The following is an 11,826-nucleotide window of genomic DNA, read 5'->3' on the forward strand; positions in this document are numbered from 1 at the left end:
TTCTTCACAGCTTTTTGCGAATTCGATACAATCCTTAATCATGGTTGGCCAATATAAACCTTTCCTCGATAAAACCCATCTCATTTTCTTCCCAGCCTGATGTGCTCCACATACACCTTCATGTATCTCTGCCATAGCTATATAACTCTCATGACTTCCAAGACACTTAAACAGAATTCCATCAAAACCTCTTCTATATAATTCGTTATCTAGCAGCACATAATTGAGGGCTTGGAATTTAATTTTTCTTTCAACTTTTATATTGGGATTCTGTACATACTCAATCAACTTGTTCCTCCAATCTAGTTGACTCGAAGACGAAGAACCCACATTCCATGTTTCTCGATGATCTGCCCATACACTTTGTACGTGTGATAGTTTCTACAAACACTTCTTACTTACCCTATATCCTGAAGCGATTTGAGCTAACTTGTTGGCAATAGTATTCGAGTCTCGAGAAATATGTTGTAATTCGACTTCGTCAAAAGTGTTAAGTAATCGTTCAACTCGATTTTTTAATTCAATTAACCTTTCATTCAGGCACTTATATTCTTGTGTTAATTGTTTGATGACTAATTGTGAATCACCTCGGATCAATATATTTCGAGCGCCCAAAACCATTAATATTTCGAGTCCAGTTATCAACGCTTGGTACTCAGTTTCATTGTTCGAGTACCTTTTGTCCATTTCAAGTGACACCTTAGTTGGCAATCCTTGGGGGTTTATGATTAGAAGACCTATTCCAGCACCTGACTCATGCTTGGACCCATCAAAATATAGCTGCCAAGGTTTTATGGTTAAGTATAAATTATCTTTTGTTTCTTTCGAGTGATCAACAAGAAAATCCGCAAGTATCTGACCTTTAATTGCTTTTAGTGGTTCGAAAGTGAGCGAATATTCAGTTAATGCAAGTGCCCATTTACCAACTCGAGAATGTAAAACAGGTTTACACAACATATACTTAATCACATTACTTTGACAAAATATTATAACATCACGAGTCCTAATATAGTACTTCAACTTTATACAAGCAACATATAAACTTAAACATAATTTCTCTAAAGAAGAATATCGGATTTCTGCTCCTACTAACATTCGACTTAGATAATAGATGACCCTCTCAATGCCATTATCATCATCTTGCGCCAGCATGCCCACAATAGTCGAATCGCTAGCTGAGATATACAACTTGAGTTGCTTCTCTTTAGAGATTGGTGCAAGTACTGGAGGATGAGCCAAGTAAGCTTTAATTTCCTCGAATTCTCTCTGGTGCTCTTCATCCCATCGAAATTCTTGCTCCTTTCTTAAACGCAACAAAGGAGAGAATACTTTAGTTTTACTAGACAAATTCGAAATAAATCTCCTCAGAAAGTTTACCTTACCTAAGAGAGATTGAAGCTCTTTCTTGTTCGATGGAGGCCTGGTCTCCATGATAGCCTTGGTTTTGTTCTTATCTACATCGATCCCCTTCTGGTGTATAATAAATCCCAGAAATTCACCTGCTATGACACCAAAAGCACATTTCAGTGGATTCATTTTCAAACCATATTTCTTCATTCTCTCGAAGGCTAGTTTCAAATGATATAAATGGTCTTTCTTTTGTTTTGAGCCAACAATTATGTCATCAATATAAACTTGCACTTTACCAATCAAATCATGAAATATTAAGTTCATTGCTCTTTGATAAGTCGCACCAGCGTTTTTAAGTCCAAATGGCATCATCACCCATTCGTAGACGCCTAAGGCACCTGGGCATCGAAAGGCAGTTTTCGACAAGTCATTAGCTGCAATATAAATTTGATTATATCCAGAATAACCATCCAACAAACTCATAATTTCATTACCTGCAGCGACATCTATCATATTTTCAGCAACGGGCATAGGGTACTCATCCTTGGGAGTTGCCATGTTGAGATCTCGAAAGTCAATGCAAACTCGGAGTTTCCCATTTTTCTTTATAACCGACACTATATTCGAGATCCAGTCAGGGTATCTCGAAGTTCTGATGAACTTTGCCTTCAGCAATCTCTCAATTTCCCCCTTGATTTTCTCGATCACTTCAGGAGCAAATCTTCGAGGACTTTGTTTCACGGGTTTCCTTCCTGGGATCATTGGTAACCTATGTTCCACCAATTCTCGATCTAGACCTGGCATTTCATCATAATCCCATGCGAAGCAATCTTTGTATTGTCGTCACCCGCCGAAACGGACATTGGCATTCGCGACGATGGTCGGACTCTTTTTAAGTTTTGGAAAATGATGGATTGTTAGAACGACTTATTCTCAAACTGAGACCTCATCGAGCTAACAATTTTGTTTAAATGACTCTCACCAATCCATGTTAATCCCAAGCGGGACCCTCCATGGATTAGTGGTTTTCGCAAAAAGAAGGGGTTCTTGGAGTCGCCACCAATGTTTTACTCAAAACATTGGAAAAAGAAGGGGTTCTTGGAGTCGCCCTCGAGTTCATGGTTTTCACCTTGAGTGATGTTTTCCGACAACGGTCTACGGGCACCTATAGACCCATTCGACAACCGGCCGTACTAACATCCACTCCCTATGGCTTTCCACTCATGCCCCTGGGTATAGAGGGAACTGTTGTGTGCAAAGGTTTGTGTGCAGTTTATATTTCAAACAATTGCAAAAATTTAAACATCCAACAGTTATTAAAGCCAATTAGGTAAAACATATTATCGTACAAGCGAGGGGTAATGAAGTAATTTTAAGCTATCATTTTAGAAATAATCCATCACTAAATGGGACTGACTCTCGAGGCTTCCCCAGTGGAGTCGCCATCTGTCGCCACCCGCCGAAACGGACCTTGGCATTCGCGACGATGGTCGGACTCTTTTTAAGTTTTGGAAAATGATGGATTGTTAGAACGACTTATTCTCAAACTGAGACCTCATCGAGCTAACAATTTTGTTTAAATGACTCTCACCAATCCATGTTAATCCCAAGCGGGACCCTCCATGGATTAGTGGTTTTCGCAAAAAGAAGGGGTTCTTGGAGTCGCCACCAATGTTTTACTCAAAACATTGGAAAAAGATATAAGGCAATTGATTTTCGCAAATCAACTTCGGCCATTACAACCAGAGTTGGGTAAGGGAGTCGGTTACGTGCGAGGAAGGTGTTAGCACCCCACAACGCCTCTTTCGGGTTCCCTATGACGGATTATTTCATAAATAATAGTGTAAAGTTACTAAATTACCCCTATTTATTAGAAACGATTATAAGTATAATATTTACATGATGAAAGCTTAAACGTGCAATGCAACAATCAAAAAGCGGTAAATGAAAGCGGTAAAAGAAAGGATTTGGAAAGAAACCTTTGAAGCGTGCTTTTATAGATTCAAAAAGGAATTAGGAGGCTTTTTGGCGCTCCTTCCCACTACACGCTCGCTCGCTCCTTTCCCTAGAACAAATATTAACTATGGAAATCAAAGAGATTTCCCTTCGACTTGTTCGAGTCTCAAGCTTCAAGGCTCATGACTCAAGAACTTAGTCTGGTTGGCTCTCAGAGAGGTTCCTAGGGTAGAGAATAGCTCAAAAACCCAAGAATCCTCAGCAAGAGGGTCCAAACGTGTGTCAAAAGTGTGGGAGGACGTGCCAATGACGTCCTATTTATAGGATTGAGGCGCAATACGGCCTGGGAGGTCAATACGGCCCGTACTGGGTTTTTGAACTACAGTACGGCCGTATTGAATTTGGTACGGCCCGTACTGAGCCATTTTGAACTACAGTACGGCCGTATTGAATTTGGTACGGCCGTACTGAAGTTCAAAAACTTCAGTACGGCCGTATTGAGTTCACTACGGCCGTATTGCAGTTCAAATGGCTCAGTACGGCCGTACTGAACCTCTGGGAGGGTGTATTGAGCTCCAATCCTCGCACACCCTTATTCTAAGCTACTCTAAGACTTCTAGACCTACAAAGAATCATCCTAGGGTCTTCCAGGAGTCCTTCCGGCTGACTTTCCTTCAGTCTTTGAGAGTCTTTGAGCTTTATTTCCGACCCGGACAATTTTAGGGGTCTACAGCTGCCCCCCCTTTACTTAGTCGAACGGCTTTTTAGTGTACCGGTTGACAAGTAAAGGAGTTGACCCAATTGTCCGGGGAGTAAGCCATCCTTCCGACTTGAAGTGTCTTCCGGTGGGAAAATTGTTGAGTTGCCTCTCCAGGTTGAGTATTAGTCGTCGCCTCTCCAGGCTCGTGCATACCTCGGTGTTTTTGACAACCTCGGTAGCGTGAGTTTGCCCTCTCCAGGGTCTGCATGCCTCCGTGTTTCTGACGACGTTGGCGGCTGCATACCTCCGTGTTTCTGACGACGGGGTAGCTGAGTACCGCCTCTCCAGGCTCGTGCATACCTCGGTGTTTCTGACAACCTCGGTAGCTGAATACCTCCGTGTTTCTGACGACGGGGTAGCTGAGTATTAGTCGTCGCCTCTCCAGGCTCGTGCATACCTCAGTGTTTCTGACAACCTCGGTAGCTGCATACCTCCGTGTTTCTGACGACGGGGTAGCTGAGTACCGCCTCTCCAGGCTCGTGCATACCTCGGTGTTTCTGACAACCTCGGTAGCTGCATACCTCCGTGTTTCTGACGACGGGGTAGCTGAGTACCGCCTCTCCAGGCTCGTGCATACCTCGGTGTTTCTGACAACCTCGGTAGCTGCATACCTCCGTATTTCTGACGACGGGGTAGCTGAGTATTAGTCGTCGCCTCTCCAGGCTCGTGCATACCTCGGTGTTTCTGACAACCTCGGTAGCGTGAGTTTGCCCTCTCCAGGGTCTGCGGTTTGCCCTCCCCAGGGTTGCATACCTCCGTGCTTCTGGTCACTTTGGTAGCGTGAGTTTGCCCTCTCTAGGGATTTGTGATGATTTTGTCTCCACAGTCCACGATGCTGCTTCGACGGTTGTTTTTGATTTTGGTGCCGCTAAGGGCTGGATAGCGCAGGGATCCGTCTAGGGGATGTGCAGTTACTCATAGGTTCTTGTGTCCCAACTTTCCATTGCGTAGTTGGTGCCCACTGGGAAAATTCTGATTCCTTGGGGATGCAGACACAAAGATGCTCTTTCTGATGTGAGTGGTGCCTTATGGTTGGCTGACGTCCTTTCGACGTTGGTGGAGTATCCCGGTTATCCTTATTCGGGTGACTCTTTTGTTTTTCTGATTTTGTTGCCTCTGCGTAGGCTGTTATCCGTTGGGGGATTCTGTCATATGATTTTGATTGGCCTCTTCTGTTAGGCGGATTATCTTGACGTTCGGTGTTTGGTTGAATACCGAATTCCGCTTGGGGAATGGGTATTGATCTTTTGGATTTTCCTTTTTTTTTTTTTTTGGAGGAGTGCCTCTGAGTAGGCGAATGGGGATTGAGGATCTTATGTATCCCAGAGTATTATTTAGAAAGCCTCTGCAGGCTTAGCTTCACTCGTCGCTCGAGTTGGAAAGCTATCTTCCACTGAGGAAGTCTGAGTCCTTTGACTCGGATATTTTGTTTGGACGATCATGCTTCCATTGGGGAATCTTGCTGATCTTGCTCTGATAGCTTTCACTGGGAATTCGGCCCAAGAGTGCAAGCTGAGATGTCTCTGGGGAGTATTATTTCGGCAAGCCTCTCCAGGCTCAGTTATTCTGTATGATTGTTGGATTTTCTGAATTTTTGTTTTTTTTGTCGATTTTTCGGCTTTTTCTGTTGGCTGCTGTCATACACAACAAATTTTTCCTATTTTTTCTATTTTATGCGACTGCCTCATGATAAGGTCTTTGAATGTGCAACTAATGTGTGTGTGATGCACAAAATGCAAGTTTAATTATTTTGTTAATGTTTTTAGAAAAATGAATGGCTCTCCCTATCCTCCTCTTCTTGGAGGAATTTCTGTCGTCGATGTGAGGGAGGATTTCTGTGAGCCTCTTACGCAGGAGATTACGGATTTTATAGGAACCCCTCCAACTTTCTTTATTGACCGATTATTAAAGGAATTTCGTACAATTTTTAAGAAACACCAATTTAGAGGCATAATCACATGGTCAAGAGAAAAGAAATGAATAGATATTTTATTGATATTCACAAATGTTTTTACAGAAAGATATACAAAAGGAATTTCTGAAGAATGGCTGGCCAGGGTAGGCTATATACATTGGGCTTAACAATTATATCTGTAATTGTTGCTCTTACGTTCCCCTAATTGCTTCGGGTGAGATGCCTGAGTCAGGAGTGTAGATACTGCAAGACGCTTGCTTCTAGAAGATAATCACTTGAACCGCCTTTCGGTTTTCAATTCGAGTGATCGTTGCTTGCTTTGTTTTTGTGTCTTATTCTTTTGCCCCTAATTTTTGCCTAGGACGTATCCTAGCGGGGATAAATTCGCCTTTGTTTTGCCTAGTACCCTTGTACTGGCGGGCTTTTTATTTTGCCCTAACTTTTGCCTAGGACGCCCTTTTCGGGTTTTCATCCTAGCGGGCCTATGCAAGCAACGTCTTCAAGCATAGTACTTCTTTACCACGTCAGCGTTGACTGGGTATCGAAGTTCTTCTCCATCCATGTCCGTGAGGATCAATGCTCCTCCTGAGAAGGCTCGCTTCACCACGTATGGTCCTTCGTAATTCGGGGCCCACTTTCCGATTTTGTCCTTTTGAGCTGGTAGCAACTTCTTCATTACCAACTCTCCCTCATGGTAGACTCGAGGGTGGACTTTCTTGTCAAAAGCCTTTTTGATCTTCCTCTGATAGGCTTGACCATGGCATATGGCGTTCAGCCGTTTCTCTTCGATAAGATTCAACTGGTCGTATCGGCTTTGAACCCATTCTGCCTCGGAAAGTTTTGCTTCCATGATTACCCTTAGAGAAGGTATCTCGACTTCGACAGGTAGAACTGCCTCCATCCCATAGACGAGGGAGAATGGAGTAGCTCCTGTAGATGTGCGTACTGAAGTCCTATAACCATGAAGAGCAAAGGGTAACATCTCATGCCAGTCTTTAAATGAGACAACCATCTTTTGCACTATTTTCTTAATGTTTTTATTGGCTGCCTCGACTGCCCCATTCATCTTTGGCCGATATGGGGAAGAGTTGTGGTGTTGGATCTTGAATTCCTGGCACAGTTCTTCCACCATTTTGTTATTCAAATTAGATCCATTATCAGTGATGATTTTATCGGGAATACCGTATCTGCATATAATGTTCTTCTTGATGAAGGATGTTACCACCTTTCGGGTCACGTGAGCATACGATGCCGCTTCTACCCATTTGGTGAAGTAGTCAATGGCCACAAGGATGAATCTATGTCCATTGGATGCTTTCGGCTCGATGGGTCCAATAACATCCATGCCCCACATTGCGAATGGCCAAGGTGAAGCCAATACATTGAGTGGAGTCGGTGGGACATGAATGTTGTCGGCGTATGCTTGACACTTATGGCATTTTCGCACGTACTGGTAACAATCCCTTTCCATGGTCGACCAATAGTATCCCTCCCTGAGGATCTTTTTAGCCATTGCAGGCCCGGGGATATGGGTACCGAAAACCCCCTCATGTACTTCTTTGATCATATTTTGAGCTTCGACTTGGTCTATACATCTCAACAAGACCGAGTCATAATTTTTCTTGTAGAGGGTTTCACCGACTAGCAGAAATCCCCTGGCCCTTCTTCGGATATGCTTTTTGTCATTATCGTTGGCCGCATCAGGATATTCCTCTTTTGTTAAATATTGTTTGATGTCATGGAACCATGGACGATCATCGACAACTTTATCTATCAGAAGGCAGAACGCTTGCTTATCGTGTCGCCGGATATTGATGATGGGCATTTCATGCTCCTTATCCAAGGCGAACATTGACGAGAGTGTAGCAAGAGCGTCGGCAAACTGATTCTCCTCCCTTGGAATGTATTCAAAGACGACACTTTGGAAGAAATGTGTCAAATCTTTGATGTGCTCAACATATGGTATCAGTTTAGGATTTCGGACTTCCCAATCACCTCGTAGTTGGTAGATGACTAGGGCCGAATCACCAAACACTTTGAGCTTTAGGATACCATTGTTGATGGCTGCTTGGATTCCCAACGCGCAAGCCTCGTATTCAGCCATGTTGTTTGTACAATCGAAGTTGAGTCTTGCCGTTATGGGAATGTATTTTCCTTGTGGAGAGATTAGCATTGTGCCAATCCCCCGTCCAAGCATGTTGGAGGCTCCATCAAAATACATGGTCCACGCATCATCTTTAGGCTCTTCATGTTGTAGATTCATTATATCCTCATCGGGGAAATTATCCTGAAGGGATTGGTAGTCGTTGGTCGGCCCGTGTGCTAGGTAATCAGCTAGGGTACTGCCCTTGATGGCCTTTTGTGTGACATGTTTGATGTCAAATTCTGATAGCTGTACTTGCCATCGGGCAATCTTCCCAGTGATTATTGGTTTGTCGAACACGTACTTAATTGGATCCATTTTGGAAACCAACCAAGTAGTATGCCTAATCATATACTGCCTGAGCCATTGTGTTGCCCATGCTAACGCACAGCACGTCTTTTCTAACGGCGTGTAGCGGGTTTCATAGTCGAGAAATTTCTTGCTCAAGTAGTAGATGGCTCGTTCTTTCTTTCCCGTTTCGTCTTGTTGTCCTAGCACACATCCCATGGACTCATCAAGCACAGTTAAGTAGAGGATTAATGGTCTTCCCTCGACAGGCGGCACCAATACTGGTGGATTGGCCAAGCACTGTTTAATCTTATCAAAAGCTTGTTGACAATCCTCATCCCAAGATTCGGAATGATTCTTGCGCAACAGCCTGAACATTGGTTTGCACGTGTCAGTCAACTGTGCGATGAACCTTGCGACATAGTTCACCCTGCCGAGGAATCCTCTTATCTCTTTCTCGGTCTTAGGAGGAGGCATTTCCATTATTGCCTTCACTTTATCGGGGTCCACCTCTATGCCTTTCTTGCTGACGATGAACCCGAGAAGCTTACCCGACCGAACTCCGAAAGTACACTTAGCCGGATTTAGCTTAAGCTGATACTTACGAAGCCGGCTGAATAATTTTCTCAAATATTGGATATGGTCCATTTCGTCCTTCGACTTTGCGATCATGTCGTCCACGTATACTTCGATTTCTTTGTGGATCATGTCGTGGAATAACATCACCATCGCTCGTTGGTAGGTGGCACCCACATTTTTGAGTCCAAAAGGCATCACCCTGTAGCAGAAAGTACCCCAGGGTGTAATGAAGGAAGTTTTCTCGCGGTCTTCCTCATTCATCTTGATTTGGTTGTACCCAGAGTACCCATCCATAAAGGAATAGAGTGTGTTCGTGGCTGTATGATCCACCAGTGTATCGATGTGAGGTAAGGGAAAATCGTCCTTTGGACTGGCACGATTCAGATCCCTGTAGTCAACACAAACTCTAACCTTTCCATTATTTTTAATGACTGGCACGATGTTAGCCAGCCATTCGGGATACTGAGATACAACCAAGAATCCCGCATCTAATTGCTTTTCTACCTCCTCCTTGATCTTTAAAGACCACTCGGGCTTGATTCGTCGGAGCTTTTGTTTGACGGGTCGAAACCCTTCTTTCAACGGTAACTTGTGCTCGACGATGTTAGAGTCCAAACCGGGCATATCATGATACGACCATGCAAATACGTCCTTATATTCCCTTAACAATCGGATCAATTGCGCCCTTATTTCATCACTGATATGGGTCCCAATGTTGACCTCTTTTATCTCTTGGCCCTGCCCCAAATTCACGGTCTCCAATTTCTCTTGGTACGGTTGGAGTAGACGAGCTTCTTGATCTAGCAGTCTTTGCAGATCCGGAGAGATGGTCTCCTCATCACTGTCTAACTCAACCCATTCATCCTCAACTTTCGGATCCCGGTCGGAGCGAACAATCACAGACATAATTGTTTTATTGGTTCTGTTTTTGGTTTAGAATTATTAATGTTAATGAGAGAAAGAGAGAAAAGAATAAATGAGAGAATGATGTGTGAAAAATGCCTCTTTATTGATATGTATGAAAAACTGTACAAAAAACCCTTATTCACATGGAAAGGGTCTCATGATCTCGGGTACTGATCATGAGTCCCAAAAAGAAAAGAAAAATGTGGAGGGGCCCTATCGTGGCTTGCTCTTCTCTCTACTCCTGCTTCGGCAGAGGGTTCTTGCTCACGTCGGGCGCTGTCGAATCAAAAGTGACCCACCCAGCATCGATAAGGTCTTGGACCTTATATTTGAGAGTTCTATAGTTCTCCGTTGAATGCCCCGGTGCCCCCGAATGGTATAGACATTTGTCTTGCAGATTGTACCAATCGGGGTAAGGTGGATCAATTTTCCTTGGTGGAATGTAAGCTAGAAGATGAGCTTGTACTAGCTTCGGCAGGAGGTCGCTATATGTGGTCGGAAGTTTATCAAACTTCTTCACAGGGTTGTACTGCGACTTTCCCGACTTCGAAGCGGAGGAAGATGAAGAAATAGTTATGGCGTTGACTCCTCCCTCCTTCTTCTTCCCAAAGGTCTTCTTAGCTTCAAATGATTGGGAAGGCTTAGCTAGCTTCCCACTTTTCAGCCCTTGTTCCACTCTTTCTCCAATGGTGATGATGTCCGAGAAGAGCGTTGTCGTGTTCCCTATCATCTTGTCATAATAGGGACCAGTCAACGAGTTTATAAATAGGGACACCGTCTCCTTATCCGACAGCGGGGGCTCTATTTGTGCTGCCAATTCCCTCCATCGTTGGGCGTACGCCTTAAAGGATTCATCATTTTTCTTACTCAAGGCTTGAAGATCGGACCTATCGGGTGTTAGGTCGATGTTATACTTGTAGCGCTTGAGAAATGCGTCGGCCAACTGCTTCCATGTAAGCACCTGATTCCCATCCAGCTGCATATACCAGTTGAGTGCGGTGTCAGCCAAGCTCTCTTGGAAGCAATGGATTAAGAGCTTTTCATTAGTGGCATATGCAGCCATCTTTCGGCAATACATGGTGAGATGACTTTTGGGGCAAGTCGATCCCACATACTTTGGGAGATCGGGCACTTTAAATTTGGGAGGGAATTGGATGTCCCTCACTAAGCACATGTCGACGGCATCTTTGATATCAAAATCATGCCCCTCCATAGCCCTCAACCGGTCCTCGAGAGCGTGGAATTGTTCCTTTGAAATCTCGGGCTCTCTAATTGTAATCCCCGCCCCAAGGGGTACAGCTTGCAGAGGCTCTTGCTCTTGCTCCTCCTCATGATGGGACTCATGGTCACTGTGTTGAGCCCCGTGTATGTTTTGGTGACGCATGAGTTCCATCATTTGCGCCATTTTCTCCTTGAGCTGTGAGAGCTCGGTTGTAAGCTTCTTGTTTTGTTCCTCCAACGCGTCCATTTTCTTGAGTTTCTGCGCGCGCGTGAGGACAGAGAGATGACCAGCCACTTTCTAAAATGAATGCTTAATCTAATTAGTTTATTTATGGAATGAATACACTCTTGACATGAGCTTGATAACCTTCCATCTTTAAGGCGCTGCCTTTTTAAGACGGAGGTTTACCACCCTCCTTGACTTATGATCTCTCCCCAACGGAGAATCTCAATAGTCATGGGTCTCTTTCACTCATGTCAAGGGGTATTGGTGAGCCTAAAATGAATGGTTATGAGGATGCATGATGTCTTATTGGTAATGATGCACATGCTCCTCACTTTTATTATATTTTCACACATGGTCTTTCCTCTCATGTCATGACATTTTTCATGCATGGGGTTATTCTTAGACCTTATCACGAGGTTTATTATTAATGCACAAACAATGTCACATAGACCTATACACAAACAATTCACTCATCCACGAAC

At 43.9% G+C, this 11,826-nt stretch overlaps 1 protein-coding gene across 1 annotated transcript; it reads right to left on the bottom strand.

Moving 5' to 3' along the window:
* Positions 1-280: 280 nt before the first annotated feature.
* LOC145950580 (uncharacterized) lies at positions 281-10,040 on the bottom strand. The gene is made up of 5 exons (XM_083061683.1): positions 8,325-10,040; positions 1,845-2,147; positions 1,029-1,784; positions 677-926; positions 281-350 (listed from the first exon to the last, which is right to left on the bottom strand). Exons 1-5 carry the CDS (start codon positions 9,895-9,897, stop codon positions 281-283), a joined length of 2,952 nt encoding a protein of 983 aa, XP_082917809.1. The 5' UTR covers positions 9,898-10,040.
* Between the last annotated feature and the right edge of the window lie 1,786 nt (positions 10,041-11,826).

The sequence above is a fragment of the Cajanus cajan genome, chromosome 8 (assembly GCF_000230855.2).
Source record: "Cajanus cajan strain Asha chromosome 8, NIPB_CcT2T_4, whole genome shotgun sequence".
Taxonomy (NCBI): Eukaryota; Viridiplantae; Streptophyta; class Magnoliopsida; order Fabales; family Fabaceae; genus Cajanus; species Cajanus cajan.

Bases quoted from the DNA above. Each gene is read 5' to 3' on its own strand.
- LOC145950580 (XM_083061683.1), bottom strand. From the start codon at position 9,897: ATGTCTGTGATTGTTCGCTCCGACCGGGATCCGAAAGTTGAGGATGAA. The intron at 2,148-8,324 runs GTACCCTAGCTG...ATGAAATGCCAG, and splicing joins ACAAAAGGCCATCAAGGGCA to GTCTAGATCGAGAATTGGTG. The intron at 927-1,028 runs GTATAAAGTTGA...TACATTCTCGAG, and splicing joins TTTAAGTTTATATGTTGCTT to TTGGTAAATGGGCACTTGCA.